At 42.5% G+C, this 27,652-nt stretch overlaps 2 protein-coding genes across 5 annotated transcripts in view; one reads left to right on the plus strand and one right to left on the minus strand.

Moving 5' to 3' along the window:
* Window positions 1–11: 11 nt before the first annotated feature.
* POLH (DNA polymerase eta) lies at window positions 12–16,269 on the minus strand. Of its 3 annotated transcripts, none has more exons than XM_079969252.1 (10): window positions 15,960–16,269; window positions 14,713–14,847; window positions 9,840–10,057; window positions 7,965–8,134; window positions 6,549–6,652; window positions 5,832–5,951; window positions 4,293–4,416; window positions 3,571–3,636; window positions 2,507–2,679; window positions 12–2,180 (listed from the first exon to the last, which is right to left on the minus strand). In XM_079969252.1, exons 2-10 carry the CDS (start codon window positions 14,796–14,798, stop codon window positions 1,337–1,339), a joined length of 1,905 nt encoding a protein of 634 aa, XP_079825378.1. In that variant the 5' UTR covers window positions 14,799–14,847; window positions 15,960–16,269; the 3' UTR covers window positions 12–1,336. The 3 variants fall into 3 exon arrangements, with proteins under 3 accessions (XP_079825378.1, XP_079825376.1, XP_079825377.1); XM_079969250.1 differs by lacking the exon at window positions 15,960–16,269 and adding an exon at window positions 15,652–15,922; XM_079969251.1 differs by lacking the exon at window positions 15,960–16,269 and adding an exon at window positions 15,577–15,717.
* A 579-nt stretch (window positions 16,270–16,848) lies between these two features.
* XPO5 (exportin 5) overlaps window positions 16,849–27,652 on the plus strand; it is a 39,977-nt gene continuing 29,173 nt past the window's right edge. The window contains exons 1-9 of one of the 2 annotated variants that reach the window (XM_079969172.1): window positions 16,849–17,119; window positions 19,714–19,835; window positions 21,119–21,191; window positions 22,822–22,959; window positions 23,157–23,339; window positions 23,748–23,774; window positions 24,432–24,617; window positions 26,054–26,130; window positions 26,905–27,004. In XM_079969172.1, the coding sequence (XP_079825298.1) occupies window positions 17,015–17,119; window positions 19,714–19,835; window positions 21,119–21,191; window positions 22,822–22,959; window positions 23,157–23,339; window positions 23,748–23,774; window positions 24,432–24,617; window positions 26,054–26,130; window positions 26,905–27,004 (1,011 nt within the window). In that variant the 5' untranslated portion in view covers window positions 16,849–17,014. The remainder of the gene's footprint in view (window positions 17,120–19,713; window positions 19,836–21,118; window positions 21,192–22,821; window positions 22,960–23,156; window positions 23,340–23,747; window positions 23,775–24,431; window positions 24,618–26,053; window positions 26,131–26,904; window positions 27,005–27,652) is intronic. The other variant, XM_079969171.1, reaches the window with a different exon arrangement.

Genomic DNA, 27,652 nt, shown 5'->3' on the forward strand with positions numbered 1-27,652 from the left:
AACACCCTAAATCATACTGGACAACTTTATTTAAATAAGGTCCTGTTTTTTCATGTAGATAAAATCTATACTCCAAGTAGATATTTAATCAAGCCATCAAATTAAAGTACAGATGTTATAGATTTGCCTCAAGTTTCCATATGTATACACTGGTTTCTACACTTGATTTATTTCATAAAATTTATACACCACTCGATTGTAAAAAAACCAAACCTCAAAGTGGAAAAATTCACAAGCATACTTTAAAATACACAAGTTAAAATATTAAGGACAGATTAAAATCACCCTCAGCTTTCTAAGCATCTGGTTAGGCTTGTCTAAACAAGAATGTTTTTAGCAGATTGTGAAAATAGTACCATGAAGGTGCTTTCTTAATCTCAGTAGGCCGGGGGGGGGGGGTTCCAAAGTGCAGGTGCTGCCACACTAAACAATCAAATTCTTAAGAATTCCACTGATCAAAGTGGTCAAATGGGCACATGTGGACTTGCGCAGTGCATATTCCAATATCCATTAAACTCTAACGACTGTCTTCCTCAAAGTGCCTATGGAAGGGCAATCCCCACCATAGTAAAAGCCAGTCACAACCTACAACTCTGATCTAAGCAGCTCAATGAGAGAACATATGAGCAGGATGCAGAAGGGCCCAAGTTCATCCCTTGACATTTAGTTGCCTAGAGCAGGCCTAGGAAAGCCCATGAGCAGCACCTCTCTAGATCTTCAGAAGCATGTACAGTGGACACTCGGGTTGCGAACGTGATCCGTGCGGGATGCACGTTCGCAACCCACAGCGGCACGTCTGCACATGCGCAGGTTACAATTTGGCGCTTCTGCGCATCCGCCAAAACCTGGAAGTAACCCATTCCAGTACTTCTGGGTTTTGGCTGTCCGTAACCCAAACAAAGGAACCTGATGCGTCTGTAACCCGAGTTATGACTGTATTGCATTTAATACCTCCCTTCTGCCAAGGCAGTTTACAAGTTTAAAATACTAAAACAAATGAATGACATACAATGTAAAGATGGTCCTGTGGAGGGGACAGTCTGACTAGAGACGGCCTCAATGACTACAATAAATTGGCAGTATCATTAATATGGCACCTTGATGCGAAATCAGTCACCATCTGAAGCTACAGAGCAAGAACGTGCTACAGAAGGCATAACAACCTTGACTACCAAGTGCAGGTTCCCGTAACAACAACGGGGAGTCCTGTAGCTTTCCAAGCACCTGTTTGGAACAATTTATTATCCTATTTATTTACTTATTGATATAAGATAGATAAAGGCAAATAAAGTTGCACCTTCTTTTTCCAAGATAAGCTGCTCAGATGAGCTTCATCCTAAGGAGGAGGCCGCTTAAAAAAGAAATCCAAAGTCCTATCTGTGCTTTGCCTTGGCCTTTTGGCCCTAGAGGCTGTGTGTGTCTTCTGTTTACTTTTGCCCTTAGCTGGAGGGCTGGTGGGAGGCAAAGACGGCCTGAAGGTGTCAGTTCCTGAGAAAGAATTCTGCAGCTCCACAGCAAAGTGGTAGTCCAAGTGTTCTGTGAACTCCCATACCAACACCTGTTGATTACATTTCTCGCACAGCATCGTGTCACCAGTACAGGGCTGAAGAGCCCAACTATCAGCCCCTACCTGGGAAATTCCAGCAACAGGATACACTTCCTTTTCCTTGCACAGATCAGGGAGCTCTGAAGAGACCTCAGGCACTTCTGTTTCTAAAGGGGTCTCCAGGAGCCCTGCTTCGGAGCTGGCCAGAGACTGTTCTACCGAGAGCTGTTTCTGCATGCAGTCTGGGTTGCTCCTGGTGGTACTTTGTTCCGCAGGAACTTTTGGAATCTGGCTGTTAATGGGGGTGAGTCGTTTATCCTGACAGATACTGGACTCTGGTATTGATGGTAAGTTCATTTCATTGCTGACACCAGGAAGAGAGTTCCTGGCCATAGCCTGGGCCTGTTTCTTTTCCACTGCCCTCTGAAAAAGCATCTGAATAGAATTGGTTGTCTTCCTGAGGGTCTCCTTTTTGGGGCTTTCAATGGACTTGCCATTTGGGCTGGATGCACTGGTGCAAGTGGCTTGGGTACCTTGGCTGTCAGTCGTCAGGAAGGAAGTAATGTTCACAGAGGAAGCACGAGCTTCTGAAAACTTGCTCGCAGAAAGCTGAAGAAGTGTAATTGGAGGAGACCTGTAGGCGAGGGCACATTAGCAAACAATTCAAAGGGAGTAAACTCAAAAAATAAGGTTACACAGATATTTTTCAACAATTTGCTAAGTGTAGAAGAAGCTGGCCCAAGGATATGTAATGAGCAACCCTCATCTTAGCTCTAATCGGAATAAATGTTCTCATATCATAAATATTTGTCTTAACAGCATGGCTGTCCAGCCCACTAGTAGTTCATTTTCTGTTCTAGCACAGACTTTGCAATATGTACATTGGAAGAAGGGATAAAGCTAACATTTCCTCCTCTGCAGTAACACTCTTGTGTCCAAGGGAGGGGGGGGAGTTCTCACCATGCAGCCTGCTGGCCACCTGCAGTATTGCAGTTCTGGATTAGCACAAAAGCATCTCTGCTGATTTTATGAGCGTCATAATTTGCTAAGGCACAGCAGCGGGATAAGCCGTTGGCATGTTTATAGCCCTGCATATGGATCCCAATAGTCAGCTGTTTAGCTACCCGGTTGTTCTGTTGGAAGAAAGATAAACAGTATAAGAATCCTGACAAGAAATACTTCAGATATCAATAACTTGGATTTTAGGAGGACATTCTTAAAAAGGGGGTAGTGGATATCAGGCTGGATCAGGCATAGGCAAACTCCGGCCCTCCAGATGTTTGGGACTACAATTCCCACCATCCCTGACCACTGGGTCCTGTTAGCTAGGGATGATGGGAATTGTAGTTCCAAACATCTGGAGGGCCGGAGTTTGCCTATGCCTGGGCTGGATTAATCCAGATGTGTTCCAGGACGGAGCTTAACCCTACTGTCTTTCTCCATGATTCTCCATTGAAGCTAAAAATGTAGGAAGACTATAAGGAATTCTAGTCTTTAACATGAGCTCAGTGCTCATGAGCAGCTCACTTCAACCGTGACAACACCTGCAAGGAAAGCCCAATGCTAAAAAGGGATGTATCTGTGTTATTTTCAGGAAGTGATCTAAAGGCACACGCTTTAGTCAGCTTAATAAGTTGAGCTGGTCAAGGTCCAGTCGGTGCTTGGCGGAAAGATGGATATACCACCCATAGGCTTCATATGCTAACTAAATAATGGCACAAGTTGAATAACATCCACTTCTGTGATGGGGCTTAATCCTCCTCTTCGACTCCATCCCTGCTCCCAAATCTACTACAGAGGACAGGGTCAGAGGGGACAACGACCCAGAACAGGTTGAGGGGACATACCCCTGATTTGCTGAAGATACTTAATTACTTCAGACCTCTAGCAAGCTACATCCAGTCAAATGATATGTATGGTTACCAGAGGCAGGCACACTTGCACTTCTCAGCCCAATTCACAGAGATCTCCTTCAAGCATCAAGTACTCAGTGAGATCATAGGACTCTATCTTTCCCTACTTACTTGATCTCTGTCCTTGTTCAGTCTCTCCTCCAGCTCCAAGGCCAGCTGCAGAAGCCAATGCTGCACCTACATACATAATTACTGTGTTTTTTATTATTGTCTTGGGACACTGCTCAGTTTACTACAAATAGAAAACCAAAATATGCAAGGAATATCCACAGGACATTTTGATCAGATGGAAGGCCAAGAAGAACAACAAAAGCTTTCAGATCTCTAAACAAACAATACTGTAGGGGGAGAGTACAGTTTTCGTTTCTGGTTATGTTTGCGTTTCTATATTGTAAAGCACCCTGTGGTCTTGGGATGAAGAGCAGTATAGAAATTTAATAAATAAAATAATCTTGAAATGATCAGAAATGTTGCCATGGAGCAATTCAATTGCAGGAAAAGATGTGGTTACGGAATGCTCAAAGGACAGGACACTGCGCTAGATGCTAAAATGGAACAAGGATCTCATTTGCTAGCACCGCAGAGAGAGATCATGGTCCAAGGAATAATTCCTCCTCTGCTTTATTAGCTCATCGGCAGATCACAGGAGACATTTGGCACTCCCCTCCCCATTGATAGAATTCTTCAACAATCTATTGACTGTTTCAGAGCAAAGTGATGCTGAAAGGTGATGACCAAATTAGGTTTGAGAAAGGGTGCAGCAATGTGTGCTGCCTTGTCTTTTATTCCTGCTCTCAGGACAAACTTGGTTCGGCTCTCTTACACTCTCTTACCTGCTTCTGAGTAACCAAAGCTGTTTTTCCACGGAAATTCTTACTACAGCCAATGGATTTGGGCAATTGTCTAGGTTTCACAGGCTCATGCTCCATCCCTCTGCACAAGTCATACAACCAGGAGCTGCAAAGCATATATAGAAACCTGAGTTAAATAAATAAGTGGTTCCAAGGGTGGAAATGTTACTTATTTACTTAGAGACATCCAATGTATCTGGGACCTGCACACAAACCAATGGAGATGAGGATCAAGTCCAAGAGTTAGATTCTAAAGAAAATACAGGCAAGGCAAATGGAGAGCTCTCTATCATAAGTGTCTCTGCCACTTAACAGCACATCTGAATAGATATTGGTATACAAACTGCATGGAATGGCTATTAGTGATGCACCCTAATCTGTTATGAAATATTTTGCTGGGGTGCAGTGAATCAATAGCAAGGAACAAGCTGGATATTATGAGAAGAACATGGAAATATGATCCTGGTAGATCAGCATCAATTTTTATGTCCGAAAGACAGTTGATGACATAATCCACTGCTACCATCTGTATCTTTCTTCTTTCTTTGGTGATTACTTGTATCTGAGGACGACTGTCTTCCATAAACATGGTTTTAGCAATGGGTCCATAAGTGAGTGTAGAGGCCAATTCTGGATCCACACATCCTTCCACAGTTGGGACATAGGTTTCCAGGCGGGAATTGATCATGCTGAGGGTTTGCCAAGCATGCCTTCCTCTTAGTGTGTTTCTCCCTTTCATCCTGAGTTCGAGTGTCTTCAAAACCCATGACACCTTTGGGAAAGGCTGTTCTCCATTTAGAACGCTCACAGGCCAGTGTTTCCCAGTTGTCGGTGTTTATACTACAGCCCTCTGTATAAAACCCCCACAGAGAGTATATAGTTTTGATTTCATAATAACTTTATTGGGTTAATGGAGTCTGATAAACTCTGTTGTCCCACTTGGATAAATATGTAATTACATGACAATCTCATCTGCTGTAGAAGCGAATATGTTAAATAAACTGCAGCTTACTGCTATGGGTGACCATGAATAGAACATTTGGACAGTGAAAACAACATTCTCTATTACATATCTATCACTTGAGGATGACACTCCATATGCATCTGATGAAACAGACTATCCTTTGAAAGCTTGTGCCATAATAAATCTGTCAGTCTTTAAAGCGACTAAATAGTCTCTTTTTGCTACAGCTAACACAGCTACCGCTATAGAATTTGCACAGTATATGCATAATATTTGCTTCCCTTTTGTTATTTTGTCATATTAAGTGTTACTTCAATGCAATGACTGAAGTGAGCTTTTTAAAAATGCACATGCTGCAATCTTCCCTGAATCTTGTAGATGTTTCATCTGGCTTTAAGCAAATGCACTGCCTCTTAATGTGTTTGTGTCAAGCTCTCAGTAGAAATGAGTCTTTGGAAACTCAAGACAGACCCTGTCTTGAGCAGAATCCTCAGCAGCATAAACATTAATGGATCCTGAATCTGTAGCAGAGGCCAGAACTTTAGTGTGCAACTTACCCAGTCTTCTCTCCAAAGTGGGTCTGAAGCTGTGATTCGCTGAACTGGATCAGCTCTCCTACATACTCCACTCCCAGAAGTTCAGTGATAGAGGCCCCAAGCTTCCCTCCAAGGTTGCGGCTATGGGAGAAAAGGAAAGCTGTCATGTGTAAAAAGGCAGAAGTCTTCAGACACAGGTTCTTGTGTACCAGCTAGCAGAAGGCAGATAGATAAGAAGGACAAGGAGAGAAAGCAATGCAAAACTTGGCTTTTTGAGACAAGCATGGAAAACATCCCAACGGAGAAAGAAATCAACAAGTAGCCTCTTCCTTACCTACACTAGTATGTGCAGGAGAAGAAATCAACTGGGAAGATAATATAATAAAACAGCACCACATATTTATTAGAATTCATTTACATTTGCAACCAGGCCTGAAAAATGCCAGTCCACTCCCTGATAATAAACTGGCATATAAAAATATTGATAGTTTATCAATTTTTGCACAAAGGAAGGATGGCTGAAAAATAATTATGGCTCCCCAAATTCTGGTGCTTGCACGAGGAATTTTTTTTCTCTAGCATCCATTCTTATTATTATCTCTTGACTGCCATTGGCCTGATGCTTACAGTATACCCAGAATACCCCTAAAGAGTAGTGTGCAGAAGAAAAATGCTAGTTCCGAGATTCATGAGTGCAATCTCTCATGGGGCTTCTAGAAGCAGATCAGTTTTACATACATGTTGCTGATTGGCATCTTGCTAAAGAGCTGAGGGACGGAACCCTGTGACACCAGAGTCTGACGATTAGGCTTGTTGAGACCACAGGCCAGCTTTGCTAATACCTAGAATAAAGAAAGTATCCAATTTAAGAAGCTTGGCTTTCAAAGTTGGGTTTCCAACACACATCTGGTCTATCAGAGTTTATTTTGTCATCTTAGTGAAAAGGTTGAATATAATACAAATAATGAGAAGGCAGTTTTTGTTTTCAAATGTTATCATGGATTATTTTCTTTTCCAAATCACACCCAGTGTTTTTAGAAAGGAATTAAAAACTAAATGAAACTAGACATTGCATTTGTGAAACAAGAGGGATAAAAAATCTCTCATATACTGTCAGATTTTGGTTCTTAAAATCAAAGAATAATTACGTCCTGCTGAATTTCTTAAACTGAAAGTTTGGTGGCAGGGAGAAGAGAATCTCTACTCTAAAAACATTTACTACTTCAGAGCTTATTATCTGGGCTAATCTTGTCTCCTCAAAAGAAACCTCATACAATGATACCCTCTTTTTATTTGGGTATATGACTTTTGTCTACAGCCTGTGGCTGAAAGATCCAACAATAATTTGTTTATTCCTAATATTTTGAATACAGAATATACTAATCAAATAAATAGTACTACCTCTAAGGTCTCCTACATACACTGAATTCTAGCATTTTGCAGAATAACTGTGTGGAAGAGGAAATCTACTATTCTCACTCTCAGGTGCTAGGTATCCTGGCCTCCACCTGTGGCACCAATAGAGTTATCACCTAGGGCAGGAAGGGCTAACTCCATGTTTTTTGTTATTACAACTTGCATCATCTCTCCCTCTCTCTTCTCTAAAAGTGCCATTAGTTTTAGAGCAAGAAACACATCAAGATGTTGTACCTGCATGCTGTAACAAGCAGCTTCCGAATCAGAATACTTCATTCCAGCTTGATGCCCTCTGTATAAGAAGGTTCAGAGGCAATTGCCATTAGTAACTGACTAGGTCCACAAAAATGTGATCTAATCAGTTGAAACCTATTGAATAACTCAATTAGCTAGCCACACATCTATGTCTAGGGAGCTTACAAGAGGCTCAACCTGGAGATGTATTCCTGTTAATCCTGCTCTGCATTAGATGCCAAAATCTTCAGTCCATCACATCATCCAACCTCACATTCTGGAGTTATTCATAAAAATACATTTTACCAAAACCAGATTGATGATAGTATTTACTACAATTATTGGGTCTAATCATATCCCGATTCCTCCATTACTGTTTTCTGTGCCAGGTCACAATAATAATCTGTTCAGCACAGATTCCACTGAATACATAGAGCAGCCAAGAGGTACACCACTTTAGTAATGCCGAGTTCAAAAACACAAACATGCTGGTCGTACATATACCTTGTTGTGAGAAATGCCAGCAGAACACCTAAATCCAGTGACAGATTCCACAGCTGCCCTCATTTCTTCCATAATGACAGCTCCCACAGTCAGCTGCAGCTCTGGGCTGCTGGGATCTCCGAAAGGCAATGATTCAAGCCACTGTCGCAAACCGCGTTCCCGCAGTTCTTCTAAAAGGGAACACAAAGCAACCTATCTCCAATCTTGTAAGAATAATTATTGTCATGGCAGAGTGGCAGGTCAGGAAAGCTACAAAAAGCACACAGTGTTGTAAAACATCTAGTGAAGAAGAAAACAGGAAGAAATCAGAAAGCCCTTTATAAGGCCATCCTTGGTCAAATAAGCCCACGAAAGAAAGAAAGAAAGAAAGAAAGAAAGAAAGAAAGAAAACTTGCAGGGCAAGCAAATAAACAGGAGGAGGCGGGGGGGGGGATGGTTTTGCATTTTTGTAAAAAAATTTGCAGCCAAAGGAGGGCTACCCTTTAGGCAAGTCTCAAAGATTAGATTAATCAAGGTAAGAATGCAACAAACAACCTAGCATACAGCTCTCACAACAGGGAAGTTTCATACCATTTGGCCTTTAAAAGATGTTCTAACACTAGTAGCAAGGTAGCTGAAGATGTGCAATACAATCATACCTCGGGTTGAATGTGCTTCGGGTTGAACACGTTCGAGTTGCGCTCCGCAGCAACCCGGAAGTAATGGAGAGCGTTACTTCCGGGTTTCGCCGCTTGTGCATGCGTAGACGCTCAAAATGACGTCATGTGCATGTGCGGAAGCAGCAAAACGTGGCCTGCCCACGCGTGCCGTCGCTTGTTACGTTCGCTTCAGGATGCGAACGGAGATCCCGTTCACATCCCGAGGTACCACTGTAAGCTTAAATGGCTTAAAATAAATTTCCAAATTTGGAACTGAACTAAAGACAATAGCGACATGGAAAATAGCCACACAGACTTGAGCAATAAGCTCTCTCAAAGTACATCAGTTTTGGCAATTCCTACTGCTTTTACTCTTAACCTTTCCCCAGATCTCTCCACTGCAATACTGGCCTTTCAGCAGCGGACTAATCACCTTCCTTTGTTCCTGCTGCAGGTTAGAAAGCAGACATGTCTTTCTTCTTAGGGAACATTTTGCTGAGGTCAAATTAATCTGGTCTTACAAAGCTGAATAAGAAGTGCGCGAAAGATTAAAGGTAAAGGTAAAGGTACCCCTGCCCATACGGGCCAGTCTTGCCAGACTCTAGGATTGTGCGCTCATCTCACTCTATAGGCCGGGAGCCAGCGCTGTCCGCAGACACTTCCGGGTCACATGGCCAGCGTGACGAAGCTGCATCTGGCGAGCCAGCGCAGCACACGGAACGCCGTTTACCTTCCCGCTGGTAAGCGGTCCCTATTTATCGAACTGCTAGGTGGGCAGGAGCTGGGACCGAACGACGGGAGCTCACCCCGCCGCGGGGACTCGAACCGCCGACCATGCGATCGGCAAGTCCTAGGCGCTGAGGTTTTACCCACAGCACCACCCACGAAAGATTAGAAAGTGACAAAATAGAGAAAATATACTTGTATTATAAGCTGCAGCTCAAGAAGAAAATGCTATGGTACCATATCCATTACCTCTGAAGGGCACACTTCCAATTTCATACCATCCCTTCAAACTTTTAGTACCCTCACATGAACACTGAAGCAAAGAGAAAAAGAAAAATATATGCTAAACCTGGGAGTCGTGGATTGGCTCCAGACCATCACCATGCTTTTCTGTAGGCACACAAGTTTGAGAATGAAAATACCTCTGTACGGAATTATAATCTACACAGGATTAAGAGCAAGGGAAGTTGAAGTAAAAGAGTGGAACAGTATGTCTGAAGGCATGCAATACCTTTGTTGCCTGTATTCTCTTTTGCTGCGAGGCTGTCTGGCCATCCTTGGATGTAGGTAGTTGCCAACAGGTCTGCTTCAATAGCCTGCCCTTTCATCTTCTGAAGCCTTTCCTGCACAGCACTAGTTAAATCCATGTAGGCTTCATCAATGCTGGCACGTTCAATCACAGCAAAGCGTGACATCACTTCCATCACCTCCACGCTGGCTTCTCGGTACCTACATAGGAAGGAGACCCAACAATGCTCTAATATTCCCATTCCATCTTAACTGATAATTGGGGTAGCTAATTAGCAATATGCCATCAACAGTGGTATTCCAGAAAGCAGCAGTTGTCGTCCCCCCACCTCGCATGCTGCTAACAGAGCTATCTTTTTTTATATATATAATTAATTTTTATTCAATTTCCAATGTGCATTCCATCCATGTTTAACATCCACTTCTAACATATATATCTTTTAGACTTCCCTCAGCCTGTCTGACAATTTTCCATATTATCACAATTACTCACATTTTTAAATTTGTATTGCGCTTTAACAATCTTAATCTCATCATATCTTTTAAGCAACATTTCTATCAATCATTTTCACAGAGCTTCTTGAAAGCCAACAAGCGTTAATTGCTCCTCACATACATTTTTTATATACTCTGTAAATTTATTCCAGTCCTCGGTGAATCTCTGATCGCGTTGGTTCCGAATTTTCCCCGTTAATTTATCCATTTCTGCGTATTCCATCAGTTTCATTCTCCATTCTTCCCTCGTTGGCATTTCTTCCTGTTTCCATTTCTGGGCCATCAAAATTCTAGCTGCTGTCACTGCATACCTAAATAACTTCACATCCTTCTTTTTAATTTCATTCCCTAATATTCCTAATAAAAATGCTTCTGGTTTCTTAACAAAAGTATATTTCAACATTTTCTTCATCTCATTATAAATCATTTCCCAGAAACCTTTTACTTTCTTACACTCCCACCACATGTGATAAAATGTTCCTTCTTTTTCCTGACATTTCCAACATTTATTACTGACTTTATACATCTTACCAAGTTTCACTGGTGTTACATACCATCTATACATCATTTTCATAACATTTTCTTTTATTGTAGTGCATGCAGTGAATTTCATTCCTTCTTTCCACAATTTTATCCACTCATCAAATTGTATATTATAACCAAAAATTTTGGCCCACTGAATCATAACTGATTTTACTTCTTCGTCCTTTGTATGCCACTCAAGTAATAATTTATACATTTTTGATAAAATTTTAACATCACTATTCAAGATTTCTTGATGAAACCTAGATTTCTTTTCCTGAAAACCTCTTTCTGACATCTCTTTTTTGAACATTGCATTCAACTGAAAATAGTGCAACCAATCATTCACATTTTCTTTAACTTCTTCATATGGTTTCAATTTCCATTTATTACCTTCTTTGATTATCAAATTCTCATATGTAATCCATCTCCCTGTCATATTGATCTTTTTCACACTCATTATCTCCAATGGTGATAGCCAATGTGGAGTTTTAAACTCTAATAAATTTTTATACCTATTCCAGACTTCAATCAACGATTCTCTAAAGATGTGGTTTTCAAAACCTTTATGCACTCTATTCTTTTCACACCATAAATACGCGTGCCAACCGAATCTATTGTCATAACCTTCTAAATCCAACAATTCTGTGTTTTCTAACTTTATCCATTCTTTCACCCAGCAAAGACACGAAGCTTCATAATATAACTTTAAATCTGGCAGAGCAAAGCCTCCTCTATCTTTTGCATCTGTTAATATCTTAAATTTTATTCTTGGCTTCTTGCCCTGCCAGATATATCTTGACATTATTCTTTGCCATTCTTTAAATATTGTCACACCTTTAATTATTGGAATTGTTTGAAACAGAAACATTTTCGGTAGCACGCTCATCTTTATCGTTGCAATTCTTCCCCATAATGATAGTTTCATTCTTCCCCACACCTCTAGGTCACGTTTAATTTTATTCCATATTGGTACATAATTGTTTTGAAACAGGTCAATACTCCTGGGAGTTAACGTAATCCCTAAATACTTAACTTTCTTAACCACATTCATCTCTGTTTGTTGCTGTATTCTTTCTATTGTCTCTTGATCCATATTCTTAGCAATTATTTTAGTTTTTTTCCTATTTAACTTAAAGCCGGACACTTGACCAAAATGTTCTATCTCTTCTAACACCTCTTTGACACTCTGTATAGGATCTTCTATAGTTATAACCAAGTCATCGGCAAAGGCTTTAACCTTGTATTCATTACAACCAACTGTCACACCTTTTATTTTTTCATTATTTCTTAGTGTTCTTAGGAAGACTTCTAGGACCGAAATGAATAATAACAGAGATAAAGGACACCCTTGTCTTATACCCTTAGTTATGGAAATATTTTCTGTTATAACATTGTTAACAATTAATTTTGCTCTCTGCTCCAAATATATTGCCTTATTACCAATCAGAAAAGATTGACCCATATCCATATATTCCAAACTCTTTAACATAAATTCCCAAGAAATATTATCAAAGGCCTTCTCGGCATCCACAAATATCAACATCGCTTGTTTATCCTTCCTGTTTGACAGATACTCTATTATATTGATTATATTTCTTATGTTATCTTTCATCTGCCTACCAGGAAGGAAACCTGTTTGATCCTTATGAATCATTTCCTTTAATACCTTTTTCATCCTATTTGCTAAAATATTTGCAAACATTTTATAGTCATTATTCAATAATGAAATTGGCCTGTAATTTTTAACCTGTGTTAAATCAGAATCTTGTTTGGGAATAAACGTTATATATGCTTCTTTCCAGGTCTCAGGTATTTCTCCTTCTTTCAATATGTTATTCATTACTTCTTTCAATGGTACAAGTAGAGTGTGTTTCATTTCTTTATAATATCTTGCACTGAATCCATCCGGTCCCGGCGACTTCCCACTCTTCAAATCCTTTATTGCCATTTGAATTTCTTCTAATTCTATTGGTTCATTCAGTTTAATTTTATTACTCTTTGATTCTTTTTGCACCTTTTTCTTCATTAAATACTCCTCCATTGTCTTTATGTTGAGTTTCTCTTTTCTTTTATATAAAAGGTAAAGGTACCCCTGCCCGTACGGGCCAGTCTTGACAGACTCTGGGGTTGTGCGCCCATCTCACTTAAGAGGCCAGGGGCCAGCGCTGTCCGGAGACACTTCCGGGTCACGTGGCCAGCGTGACATCGCTGCTCTGGCCAGAGCCAGAGCCGCACACGGAAACGCCGTTTACCTTCCCGCTGGTAAGCGGTCCCTATTTATCTACTTGCACCCGGAGGTGCTTTCGAACTGCTAGGTTGGCAGGCGCTGGGACCGAGCAGCGGGAGCGCACCCCGCCGCAGGGATTCGAACTGCCGACCTTTCGATCGGCAAGTCCTAGGTGCTGAGGCTTTAACCCACAGCGCCACCTGCGTCCCATATATGAAAAGTAAATTGTTTTTCTAATGGGTGTCTCAATCTCCATATATCCACCAAGTTACAATTTTCCACCATGTCAAAAAAGGTTTTTGGTAATTTCCCTTCCTTCGTTTTGCCTTTAGCCCGAAGTCTATCCATCTCCATTGATACCACACCATTCATATCACCCATTATTATTACATTTTGATCCAAATGTTCAAATAATTTTTCCTCCAGACCTTTAAAAAATTCTGTTTTACTGCCATTCGGTGCATATACTCCAATAATTATCAGTTTTTCACCTTGCCAATTGACTTGGACTGCTATGATCCTGCCTTCTTCATCCTTAAATAATTGTTGTGCCTCTAATTTGTTTTTTATGTACAATACCACCCCTCTCTTTTTGCTTTTATCCGATGAAATAAATTCATTTCCTAATTTTTGTTAATTAAAATTTTCCTGTGCGTTTTTTTAACATGAGTCTCTTGTAAACAAATAATATCCAAATTCTTTTGTTTTAAATATTGTCCCACTTTATTCCTTTTTTTTATCGTTCATTCCATTCACATTCCATGTCCATAATTTTAGTGCCATAGTGTCTGCCAATTAAATATTTTTTCCTCTAATATTTTTATTTCTCTTCCTCTTCTTGTTCTTTTTCAATTTCCTCTTCCTCTTCCCGTTTTTCTCCTCTTCCTCTTCTTTTATCCTTTCTGCTTCGCTCCTCTTCCTCTTCCAACTCTACAGAGTCTCCTTCATCACCTCTTGCTCCTGCCACCTCTGCTTCTTCTCCTTCTCTGGTCAGTTCTTTGTATCTTCTAAAAAATTTATCCATCTCATCCGATTTTGTCAGTCTGTGCCTCTTCCCTTTGTATGTAAATGCTACTCCTTCTGGAAATTCCCATTTAAATTCAGTTTCGTTTTTCTTCAAAGTTTGTACCAGTTGTCTGTATTGGTCCCTTTTTTTCAAATGTCTCAACGGCACATCTTTAAAAATAATTATATAATTTCCATCAATGTTTAAACGTTTCTCCCTGTTTTTTTGCAAAATCAAATTTCTCATTTCTCTGCTAACAGAGCTATCTTACCTATTACAGATAAACTGGCTGAAAAAGTATTGAGCTCAGTTCACTATATTCTGAAGAAAGCCTGGATTGTTCAATTTGCAAAGAACGGTAAAAATAATTTCTAGAGAGACTGCTGCCTGAAGACCCAGAATGAACAAACTGTATCCACACTGGAAAAGAGACAGCAAAAGGGGATTCCAAAAACTTTCCAAGAAGCAAACCTTAGCCCCAAAGCAGAAAACACATCAAAAGCACATCTGATCAGTAACCATCCTGAACCCTATTTTGTTTCAGAGTACTTCACAATCACATGGACAACAATAGCTGCAAGTAATAATCAATTCAGGGCTTACTTGGTGAGATCTGCTTTACCATGGGCCTCTGGTACTCGCGCTAACAGGAGATCCGGACATAGTTTCTTTGCATCAGCAGCAAACATGTTTCTGGTAACTCCAAAAGCTCGAGCTTCGTAGCTCACTGCAATGATTCTGAGTTGGTTGAGGGAGAAATGATGAGCTATTAAGTTATGAGTTTAAGACAGTGAAAGGAACACACAAACCCAGGCACTTTTTTGGTTCAGTTTAGCATTAGATAATGAGTCTTTAACAAATTAACATGTTAAAAAAAAAACCCACCTACAAATTACTGTAGCTTAAAAGAAAGGAGAGTTTTCCTTGCACGTTATAATATTTTAGCCATCTTAAGAGGAAAGTACATTTTTAAAGGTTTTGAGGAGATACTGAGAGGCAGGTGGAAGACTATAAATAGTTTATAGAATGCTAGAATCAATTTGGGTCCAGAAGTAGGTAATTGTTAGTTGTATAGACACTCGGGGAAGTGGATTCCATGCTGCATTTGGCTTTCCCACCCTGAGAGGTGAAAATCAAAGTCCATTTTAGACTGGGAGTGTGCAGGAACGCATCCTATCATTTTGGGGAGAGCGGGTAGAGGGAAAAAAAACAGAAACATGGGTCACAGGAAGGAGCATGATGAAGCAGTTGGGGTGGGGAGGCAACTCAGGAAGCCGCCCTATACAGTATCGACCCCACATCCATCGATCAGCAACGATTGTGGCGGCGGCAGCAGCAACTCGGCAGGATTTCTGGATTTGTCAGCCCTCCCTAGGGGTGCGGGCGATTAAAGCCTTTTGCTCTGACCACTGAGCCGCACGGCCCCTTTCCCTCAGCTCCTCCGCGTCAAGATCCTCCTCCTCCCACCTCATTCCGCCGACACGAGCAGAGCAGCAAAGCTAGCAGGGCCAAGCAGCAGCAGCAGCAGCAGCAGCTCCGTACCCGCCGCCTTTCCACGTCTTGTACTGCACCACGGCGCACGGCTTCCCGCGCAGGCTGGGCTCCAGGCGCTGCTCCACCTGCATGTAGAAGCAGTCCATGTCCGCCAAAGCCACCACTCGCTCCCGCCCGCGAGACATGGCGGGCCACACGGGGTCGCCACGGCAAGGAGGCGGAGAACGGAGCCGGGTTCGGCTTGAGGGCCGCAGGTGCGATGCACGGAGGCCGAACAAGCCCAGGCAACAGCTTAGCCGCTAAAACTCCCGCCTTCACGACTAAAGGAATACAACTCCCAGCATGCCTTTAACTACCTCCGCACCTCGAACGCAGTTGGTTATACAGCAATGCATATTGGGAAATGTAGTCCTCAGGGGGGAAATAAGACTACGCGATAGATAGACCGAGAACGGATTTCCCTCCGCCCCATAGTGGAAGGACATCGATTACGTCATTCTTTCAGGGACACCGTGATGCGACTCTCCTTCACCAAACTAGCGGGATGATAGATGTAGAAATGTTAGACTGGCAATTCCTTGAGCTGCTCTATGGACTTTCTGGATTCCACCCCCGGTCGTGTGATCACTTTCGGAGAGGGATAAAAGTGACAGCTGCTCGTTCAGGGACAGTGGAAGCTGACAGTAATCCCAATTTAAAATAAAATAAAAAAGCACGCATGCATTACTTTACAATTCTATCACTACACGTCAGAATCGGGTTATGCCGCTTATTATTGATCCAATTGATGCATAGATTTACTGCGGACATACACAAAAAGCAAACTCACGGGGCTCATTAGACTTTTTTCTTCTTCTTAGGAACGAAAGTAACTCTGTTTCAGCTAGTTTTCTGAAAGCTGAAAGAGTTACTTTCTAGGGAAAGTGTTACTTTCGTCCCTAGGAAGAAAAGAAAACTAGAAAACTAGCTGAAATCCATTATGTTAGCTGAACGGGGTTGGCAAAGTATTCCCCCCTCCAATAAAAAGTAGAGGCAGAGAGATGTGTTATTTCTAGTCCAAGTCTTACTTTATGAGAAAGATGCGTGGACTAAAAGTTTTTTAAAAAAATTATAAGAGCGAGCCTGAAGCAACCCGAAAGTTCCACGTCAAACAACGAAGCCTCTCTAACCTTTCCTATCTCTACATGACGACCGAAGAGCTACTATCGCATTCACTGCCGGCGTTTAGGAAGCGTGTGCGAAAAAAGGTCGCCGGGGTCGCCTGCGCCTGCGCACTACGCCACTTTGGCCGTCGCACCCGGCGCAGCGTTACTCCCCTTACTCTCCCCGAGCCCGGTTGCCCGGGGCAACAGCGGCTTTCCTCTCCCCCCGCTCCCCTCCTGCCCCCAGCCCAGCCCAGCCCCGCAGCGCCATGTCGTGGGACCCGGTGAGCACCCTCTGCGAGCAGCTCGTGAAGGCGGTGACGGTGATGATGGACCCGGCCTCCACGCAGCGGTACCGCCTGGAGGCCCTCAAGGTACCGCCGCGCCTCCGCCTCCCGAAGAGCCCCCTGAGGCCGGGCGCGGGGTTGTTTTTTGGGCGGGGGGCTGCCTGAGGGGAGCCGGGATGGGTGGCAGCCAGACACATGGCCGGCGCCGGCGCCAGCTCGGGACCCCCGTGCGCCTCTCGCACCGCTGCTCCTTCGGATGCAGGTCGTGCCTCGTTGGCTTTCCGTATGCAAAGCAGAAACTGCGGCGGTTTCTGCCCCCCGAGGCCTCTCCGCTTTCGAAAGGGGTTGCCCCGCCGTGGGGAGCCTCGCCCTCTCTTCTTCCAGAGCGTGGTGTCGCTCCACGGCCATGCTGCCCCCTCGCCCGCCCTGGGGCCCACGTGGCCGGCTGTCTCCATTGCGGGGGGCTGAGCATCCCGCATGGCCGGCTTCCTACAGTGGTGAGCGGGAGCAAAAAAAACCTTGCCTCTTCCGCGGACTCTCCGCGCTGACCTGGGAGTGTGACAGTGTGTGAGTGTGCCCGTTGGGTGCCATCTCGACAGTGCAAGGCAGATTTTGTTGTTTAGTCGTGTCCGACTCTTCGTGACCCCATGGATCAGAGCACGCCAGGCACTCCTGTCTTCCACTGCCTCCCGCAGTTTGGTCAAACTCATGCTGGTAGCTTCGAAGACACTATCCAACCATCTCGTCCTCTGTCGTCCCCTTCTCCTTGTGCCCTCCATCTTTCCCAGCATCAGGGTCTTTTCCAGGGAGTCTTCTCTTCTCATGAGGTGGCCAAAGTATTGGAGCTCAGCTTGAGGATCTGTCCTTCCAGTGAGCACTCAGGGCTGATTTCCTTCAGAATGGAGAGGTTTGATCTTCTTGCTGTCCATGGGACTCTCAAGATTCTCCTCCAGCACCATAATTCAAAAGCATCAATTCTTCCGCAATCAGCCTTCTTTATGGTCCAGCTCTCACTTCAATACATCACTACTGGGAAAACCATAGCTTTAACTATACAGACCTTTGTTGGCAAAGTGATGTCTGCTTTTTAAGATGCTGTCTAGGTTTGTCATTGCTTTTTTCCCAAGAAGCAGGCAGATATAAAAGGGGAAAGAATGCTTTGGGGGGGGGCAGGGATTGTTATATTGGGATTGCCACCTTCCTCCTCCTTTCTCTCACTCCGTCCCCCACCCAAGTGTCCAACTGCGCTGACAAATTAAAAACCAACAGATTCAGGTCATGTAAAGCCACACCAGTTTTTTGTTTTGTTTCTGTGTTGCATTTATATCCCATTGCAGAATGCACAAAAAGTATACATTTCCTACAAAAGACACAAAGCATTTGGTTCCTGAGTATGCCAAATCTATCCAGTAGTAGAAGTGCTGGGGAAGGCAGCTCCAAGAAGTTCGAGGTGGTGTACATAGTTTACTTCTTCCCCATTTTGTCCTGATGACAAGCCTGTGAGGTAGTGACTGGCCCAGTTAGCTTCATGGCAGAGTGGGGACCCACTAGGTCCAACCACTGCACCTCCCTGGTATTTCTACTTGAATAGGTTCTCTCTGTTTTGTGCACAGAAGAGCCCTGCCAGAATTAAAGGAAATGACATAACCCTGGATGAAGCAGAGTAACATTGGTTGCATTTCCATTTCCATTCGAGGTGATAATGGGATTGCCCCAGAGAAGCAGGATTTCTGCGAAGAGTGTTAAACCAGGAGGGGAAAGATGTTGGTGGCATAATGGTTGTGGAATGATGAGCTAAGACAGGAGTAGGAAAACGGAATAAAAGAGGCATAAACAGCAGCGAGAGAGAGATAAGAGACTTATATGAGGGAATAGCAGAGAGCCTTTAGTGTAATCTCTAGCAACTTGAGGTTGATGCAGAAAGCAACGAATTAATGTATATGGACAATTGAGGAGAAGTGCTCTAACTTGGTAAAGGGAGAATGGTTTTGGTTACAATCTTTGTGAATTGACACAATAAATGAAATTACCAGAGCAAAATAAAGCTGAAATGGGTGTAATGTAATTGATGTGTGCACAGTTGTCTATGTAGCACAGAACTTATCAGTTCTTACATGGAAAACCCCCCACAAGTATGGGGGAAGGAGGAGTCCACTGAGATTTGTGTGTGTGTTTCATATATTAAAATAGAAAGTGAAAAAAGGAGTAGCAAGAACAGCAGTTTTACTGGTTATAAACCCTAAAGGTTGCATTCAAAACCATGACATGCTTCAGAGTTTTGACTGTTGGTGCACATTACAGTACCATATGGTTTGTTGCCTTAACAAGTCCTCTGTATTCTCAAAACAAGTGTGAGGGGATTTGCTTTCTAGGAACAGTTTATTTGAAAACCAAGCACTGGCCTTCTCACACATCTTTCTCTGCATTATCTTGGAGGGCGGATATTTTTTGAGCCAGTGTGGTGTAATGGGTAGACTAGGGCTGTGGAGACCCAGGTTCAAACCTTCAGTTATGCATCTCTGCCTATCCTACTTCACAGGGTTATGGTGAGGATAAAAGGTTGGGGAAGAGCCATGTGGGATGCCTGAGCTCACTGGAGGAAAGGCAGGATATAAATATAATAAATAATTAAATATGAATGTTCTTGTTTGCTTAAAAAAATAATTCTTGCTCTTTTTCAGTTCTGTGAAGAGTTTAAAGAAAAGAACCCAGTATGTGTTCCCTGTGGACTGAAGTTGGCCGAGATAACACAGACTGCTATTGTCAGACACTTTGGTCTTCAGATTCTGGAGCATGTGGTGAAGTAAGGAAGTGAATGCAAAGCAAGTGGTGTGGCATTGCAACTTTTGAGAGTTTTTTAAGCAGAAAATCAGGCATGCACCTGTCACCATAATCATCTCTGGTCGTTAATGCTTCTATAGTTTATATATAGCAGGGGAAACCCAGTGACAAGCTGAATAAGGAATTTATAATCAGTATTTTTTGTGTTAGTTCAGCAACGAGATCACTCCATTATATGGAGATCCCACTTTTCTCTTTGCTGAGCTGTCTAGAGATTCCACTTCCTCTCTGTTTCTAGCAAACTAACACCACCTTATCTGTGTGTGTGTGTGTGTGTCTTGTATTGACTCCTGCCTATTTTCTCAGCTGTGCTAGGTAATGTTCATGATTGACTGTTTCCAGAGGGGCCTGTGTTGATGACAGATACTATAAAAGAAGCCTTTCTGGATCAGATGAAAGGGCCACCTAGTCCAGAGCTCTGTTTCCAACATTGGCCAGCCAGTTAATTGTTGAGAAGTCCACAAGCAGAGCTTGTAGCCCTTTCGCACTGTTGGCACCCAGCAACTGGCTTTCAGTACAGTCGTACCTTGGAACCTGAATGCCCTGGAACTCGGATGTTTTTGCTCCTGAACACTGCAAACCTGGAAGTGATTGTTCCAGTTTGTGAACGTTCTTTTGGAACCCAAAAGTCTGATGGGGCTTCCATGGCTTCTGATTGGCTGTAGGATCTTCCTGCAGCCAATCAGAAGCTGCAGTTTGGTTTTGGAAGTCAAACGGACTTCTGGAATGGACTTCCGTTCAACTTCCAAGGTACAACTGTACTGCTTTTTAGCCTGGTGGTCCTATTTAGCTGTTGTGGCTGCTAGCCGTTGAAAATCCTTTCCTCCATGAATTTGTCTAATTCCCTTTTAGAGCCATCTAAATTGGGGGGGCATAACCACATCTTGTTCTATAAATGCATTATTGTCTGGGTAAAGAATTACCTTTTTGTGCCTAGTTTGAATCTGCTGCCAATCATTGGGTAGCCTCAGATCCAAGTGTTAAAGAAGAAAGAAAATACTTTCTCGATCCACTTCTGTCCGTGTTATGCATAGTTTTACAGACATCTACCATGCTCCTCCTCCCCATCTTTTTTTCTCTAAACTTAGAGGCCCACACACTTCAGCTTTCACTGTGTGTTTTATTGGGCAGGTTCTAGTGGAGTAGTGTGGGACGATTTGAGAACCAAACTTCTCTCTGCCCTAACCATGTTAGCTATGGTATCAGTGTATTGTAAAGATGATGCCTCTGTGTTTTATTGGGCAGGTTCCGGTGGAACAATATGGGTCGGCTTGAGAAAGTCTTTTTGAAGAACAGCGTTATGGAGCTCATATCCAATGTGAGTCAAGCTGTTCATGAAGTTAAATTTCTGAGTTATTTCTTTTAGTAATAGAATGTACTTCAAGGAAGCGAGTTTGAGGTTCCGCTCCTCCTCCTTTCTTCATTTCAGATCCCATGCAGTTTCCATTTTTGCTTGTTAATATCGATATTACTCCAGTGTCCCTTCCTCACTTGTAAATATCTTTTTATCTTATATTTCAGAGAGAGTTGCCAAATCATAAATATATAAAAGAAGCTTAGAATAAACAAACCGTGGGCTTCCCTCTCCCCAACTGACTCTCACGCCAAAGAAAATCTTAATCTCAATTCAAACCTTTGATCTATGTAGCTGGTATATTCAGCAGTATGTTGTTGCAACCTTTCCCCATCACATGCTGGTACTTTAAAGCCAATTAAGGATCCAATTAAATGGAGAACCTCTGCTTCTTAATGGCGGTGAAGGAGGGTTTTTGCCAGGGAAAGTGCTTTTGCAATCAGCGCCTCCCTGCCTCCCACATTCCATGCCGGAGTGAGAGCCAGGTACCGAGATGAACTGCGAGTGAAGCCCATTCCCCCCATCCCTGGGAGGAAGTTGCAAGGATGATTTACCCTCTCTCATCCTTGTTTTTCATTCGCCGATAATCCCCCGCTGTCGTGGGGGCTGTCTCCATTAAGGCACGTGGGACCGGAAGCCACCTCATTTCCATTCTAGCCTTTGCAGTTGCATAACTATATTTGACCTGTGAGAAAGAGAGAACCCATAAATCAACTGTGGAAGGGGGTCTCATGTTTGTGAGACCTTCAAGTGGGGAATGCAACTTAAGTTTTCTATGGAAGCCGCCCAGAGTGGCTGGGGAGGCCCAGGCAGATGGGCGGGGTATAAATAATAAATTATTATTATTATTATTATTATTATTATTATTATTATTATTAAGTTGTCCTCCTGGGACAATTCAGTCATATCCCTCAGTTCCGCCAAGAAAAAGTTTATCTGACATTATAGAGCAGTAATTTCCTAAACTCTCTTTCCCCAGTGTACCGCTTGACAGTTGCTGAGGGTTTTGACAGACCACTTGATGATTTTTCTGCCTTCTGTAACAATTGTAATGTGTTGTGCTAGATGCGGCATGATTTTTAATTGCATTTAATTGCTTCTTTTATTTCTTATATATTGTTTTGTATTGTGTTAGAGTTTGAAATCCATAGCATGCAAATGGTAATGCAGTAAAATACTACGTAAGGAATAGAAGTACATGAAATACAATAAAAACTCAATATGAGTACTTCATGTGATGGATGTGCCATCTCCCATCTTCGACCACAAGTCCACAGAAATGTCACAAGCCACAATAATGAAGCTACAGACCACAGTTTGGGAACCTCTGTTTTGGAGGATAATTAATAACAAAACTCAGAGCTTACTGATCTGTCTCAGTATAGATTGTCCCTTTCTGATAGATCTATTTTTATTGAAGCAACCATTACCTTGACTTATGGAGGCTCCCAAGGTATGATAGGCTAGGATGGGGTGCACATTTCTTGTGAAGTTTGTTTGGTCTGGAATGTGTCTATAGCAAGCTTTTGCTGTGGGGTAGGTATTGGATGATCTAAAATTTCTGTCTTGTAACACTTTAATTTTTCGTTTACAGGGTACTCAGAATATTTTAGAAGAAGAAAGTCACATTAAAGATGTTCTCTCTCGCATTGTAGTAGAGATGATTAAGCGTGAATGGCCCCAGCACTGGCCTGACTTGTTAAATGAACTGGACACTCTCTCCAAACAGGGGGTATGAAATACATCTTACAATCAAATTGCTGCATCTTTTCTGGGCTTAACTTGTAGGATATAATTGTATCAAAGTATACAGACGTAATGCATATGTGCACTCCTCCTGCATTATCCAAATATGTTCTTCAAAGATCACAAGGTTATTCCTGTATTCATTCTGTCTATTTGTGTTTTTTGTTTTGCTTGGGACTCTAGGAGACTCAGACAGAGTTAGTGATGTTCATACTTTTACGACTGGCAGAAGATGTGGTGACGTTCCAGACTCTGCCAGCCCAGCGACGACGTGATATCCAGCAAACTCTCACCCAGAACATGGGGACTATCTTTAGTTTCCTGCTCAACGCCTTGCAGCAGAATGTAAACAAATATAGACGCATGGTAAGAGTCTCTTTTCTTTTGGCTTATGATGCAGTCCTAACCCCACTTACTTGGGAGCAAGCCCCATTGAATTCATTAGGACTTCTGAAACAACAAGACTAGGATTGCATGGTTAAGATTGGAGATCCTCAATCTACAATAGCAGCCATGCTGCTGCTTAAATTCTGCAGGGTGGAAGGAGTGATATGTAAGCTCTAATCTTGGCAGCAGAAGTTGGCTATTGCAGTATACTTGAATCTGTGATCTACCCCTCAAAGTGGAAACAAATGAACTTGAAATGTGGTAGTTGGGCTGTTCAACTTGTTTCATTTAAGAAGAATATAGACGATAATAATGATGGGGTGGGAATTAGTAGTGAGAAGCCATGTACATGTCAGTAGCTCATTCATTCCTTATTCTCTTTTCCAGAAAATGGATGCAACACAGGAATCAAAAGTACGTGGAGCCAGAACAAAGAGGCACATTTCCCCCCCCCCCTGCTGTTCATTGTGCTGAGTTAGCAGTCTGTTGTTGAACTGTGGTTGTCCCATATAAGTTAGCAGTTACCTTTGATGGAGTAATTGTGAAGAATATGGAGAAACTGCTCATTTTTCCAAACTCACTTTCACAAGCATGCTGGGAAACCTACGTAGAGCTGCGTCAACTTTATTTCTGCTTAGTTCATCTGTATCCATAGGAGAAATAAGTTTCTCATAGTACTTAATGACTTGCATCAGAACCAAAACTTAGTAAAAAAAAAAAAAAGCTGTTTATTTTAACCTTTCCATAGGATCTGCTATCAGTGATGCCAAAGTAAAAAAATTCCTTTCAGTAGCACCTTAAAGACCAACTAAGTTAGTTCTTGGTATGAGCTTTCGTGTGCATGCACACTTCTTCAGCATGCACACGAAAGCTCATACCAAGAACTAACTTAGTTGGTCTTTAAGGTGCTACTGGAAGGAATTTTTTATTTTGTTTTGACTATGGCAGACCAACACGGCTACCTATCTGTAACTGATGCCAAAGTATTATTGTTCTTTTGGAACTGTGTGAAGTAGATTGCAGAATCCAGTATTGACTGTTTATAACCTCTCAATTACTTTCTGTTCACAGGCACAAGCAAGTTGTCGAGTAGGGATAGCAGCACTCAATACTCTGGCCGGCTACATTGACTGGGTGGCTATGAGCCATATCACAGCAGATAACTGCAAGCTGCTAGAGATGCTATGTCTGCTCTTGAATGAGCCAGAACTTCAAGTGGGAGCAGCAGAGTGTCTCTTGATCGTGGTCAGCAGAAAAGTGAGTTTCTCTTTTCTGTCCCCTTCAAGGTGTTGTTGGTGTTGTTTTGGTATGGATATATCTATGGATATAATCCAGGAATGAGTAGGGTAAGGCCACAAAGTTATATCTTGTCAGTAGACGAGGATTTTGTCCTGTTCTGCACTGCAATTAATTATCCCTCTTTGATTTGAGGGACATGTTGTTCAGGGAGAAGGAATTCTGCAGTATGATAGCTGTCGTCTGCCCTTTGAGCACTGGATGAGTTATTGCTCCATTTCCTATCACACATTAACCTGTAGAAGCATTTGTGCTTTCTGTTGGTCACATCTGTAAAGAAAGCTGACATGTAGTATAAGTTACAGATAGGTAGCCATGTTGGTCTGCCATAGTCAAAACAAAATAGAAAAATTCCTTCCAGTAGCACCTTAAAGACCTAAGTAGCACTGTGTATGCCATCAAATGCCAACAGTGTCCTTCAGCTCTCGATATTGGACAAACAGGCCAAACCTTACGCCAAAGAATAAACGGACATAAATCTGACATCAGGAACCACAAGACAGAGAAACCAGTAGGAGAACACTTCAATCTCCCAGGAAATTCTATACAAGATCTCAAAGTAGCTGTTCTATTACAAAGGAATTTCAGAAATAGACTGGAAAGAGAAGCTGCTGAATTGCAACTTATTACCAAACTTAAAACCATGGAGAGACCTGGTCTGAACAAAGACATTGGATTCTTATCTCATTATACATGACAAAGCCATTTTTCACCTTCTCACCCCTTGCTTTTTCCTGTAAGACCTATTGCAGTCGTTAAGAGTCGTCAACAGGCTCATCACAGCTATCTGCCAATCACCCAATCCCACCACCCTTCTGAGTAATACCCCTCCCCACCTTCTCACTATATAGAAGGGTCTGGTGACTTCTGTTTCAGTGTATCTGAAGAAGTGTGCATGCACACGAAAGCTCATACCAAGAACTAACTTAGTTGGTCTTTAAGGTGCTACTGGAAGGAATTTTTTTATTTTGTTTTGAATATAGTATAAGGTAATGGTAAAGGGACCCCTGACCATTAGGTCCAGTCGTGGCCGACTCTGGGGTTGCGGCGCTCATCTCGCTTTATTGGCCAAGGGAGCCGGCATACAGCTTCGCTCAGAAATGCCATTTACCTTCCCGCCGGAGCGGTTCCTATTTATCTACTTGCACTTTTGGACGTGCTTTTGAACTGCTAGGTTGGCAGGAGCAGGGACTGAGCAACGGGAGCTCAACCCGTCACAGGGATTTGAACCGCTGACCTTCTGATCAGCAAGTTCTAGGCTCTGTGGTTTAACCCACAGCGCCACCCGCGTCCCAACATGTAGTATAAGAGGTAACTAATGAACTGGCAGCTGCTAGTTGATGCTGAAGAGCTAATTTCGTATGTTGTGACAAAGATCTCCTTTGTTTTCTGCTCAGGGGAAACTGGATGATCGCAAGCCCTTGATGGTTTTGTTTGGGGATGTTGCCATGCACTACATCTTCTCTGCCGCCCAGTGAGTAATACCATCCATTTCTGTGAGCGCATGATGACTTCCCAAGGAAAGAAGCTGCTCTTAGTTTTGGCACAAAATAGCTTGTGGAGCTCATAAATCTTAGCCGGGGGCTCAAGAGTTGGACGAAGGTACCATAGAATGCCTCCTATTCCGGCCATGATCCGTAAGTCCAGATTGATAGAGAGTGCCCCCAAATCCTCAGTTGGATTTTGGGTGTGCCGAGGAGGATGCAGTGCAAATGAGAGGAAGGAGAAGTCCCATTTTACACAAGCAGAGCCCATTCCTTAAGCAGGACATCACTTTTGGGTATCGCCCACAGCAGTCACCACTTGAGATGTGAGTCACATGTTGCTATTGATCTCAAGGTGATTTTGTTAGAATGATGTGAGTTGGCATTTTCCACATCAGACTAGGCCACTGGATGCTAGGTGTTTCTTTCGCTATGCACAGGTGCTGAAAATTGATGTGATAAAATTACCTTGGGACGATTTCTGCCCATTCCTTTTTGGTGTAGTAATGGCCACACCTTACCTCCTGAAGCATGTTGTCTTGTCAGAAGATCTGGTGCTATAAAACAGTTCAGTTAAGATAGTTCTTTGCTTCCAGTGTCCTTCGTGTCCTACCCTGCATAAAAATTGACAGAGTTGATACATGTGGTACTTAATCCAGTAAGGTTTTTTGTTCAAGTTTCATACTACTTAAGTTAAATCCATAAACTGATGTTTACAGTATTCCATAGTAATACATGACTTCTGCTTTATTTGTACTTTTTAGGACAGCAGATGGTGAAGGCCTAGTAGAGAAGCACTATGTTTTCTTAAAGAGACTTTGCCAAGTCTTGTGTTCTTTGGGTAGTCAGCTGTATGCATTGGTGGTGAGTTTTCCATCACAAAGCATTTTTCCAAGACTGTTATTCAGTGACTGTTACATAATCTCATGCCCCAGGTTGAACTGCTCTATACAGTTCCCATCTCTTTCTAGTGCACTTCATAGCTAAGTGGAAATTTGAACCCTGTTCTCCCAGGTCCTAGTTTGACATGCCAACCACTATACCAGAGCTTTCCAAATTGTGTGTCGTGACACATTCGTGTGTTGGCTTCCATGTATAGCCGTGTCACATGAATGCTCCCTGTGTCATCCCGGGGCTGGAAAGGGGTTAGTTTTAGCATGGAATTCTACTCAGTATTGATCCAGAGCAGAACTCCAACATATAGTTAGCAGAGTAAAAACTTAAACACATTGCAGGATTCTCAAAAAATAGACCAGAGGCAATTCTATTTCATCCAGCAGAGCTTTACTGCTACTGAAGGTAAATAAGCATAATGGTCACAAATCAAATACATTGGGGATTGGCACTGTCCATAAGAAGTCCAGTTGCAGCAGATTTGACTTAAACTTATAATAACTTACAATAAGTCTGAACCTTAACACTATATACAGAACACCACACCAGAAGGAAAGAGAGACAGAAAGAGAGATCTAGGCTCCTTCTGACCTTACTATTATAGTCATCATGACCTTG

The sequence above is a fragment of the Podarcis cretensis genome, assembly GCF_951804945.1.
Source record: "Podarcis cretensis genome assembly, chromosome: 3".
Classification (NCBI taxonomy): Eukaryota; Metazoa; Chordata; class Lepidosauria; order Squamata; family Lacertidae; genus Podarcis; species Podarcis cretensis.

Coding starts and splice junctions, on each gene's coding strand:
- POLH (XM_079969250.1), bottom strand. CDS start 15,788: ATGTCTCGCGGGCGGGAGCGAGTGGTGGCTTTGGCGGACATGGACTGC. Junction 6,653..7,964: donor CTGGCATTTCTCACAACAAG/GTATATGTACGA, acceptor TCTTTATTCTAG/GTATTAGCAAAGCTGGCCTG. Junction 4,417..5,831: donor CACTTTGGAGAGAAGACTGG/GTAAGTTGCACA, acceptor TATGCTTTGCAG/CTCCTGGTTGTATGACTTGT.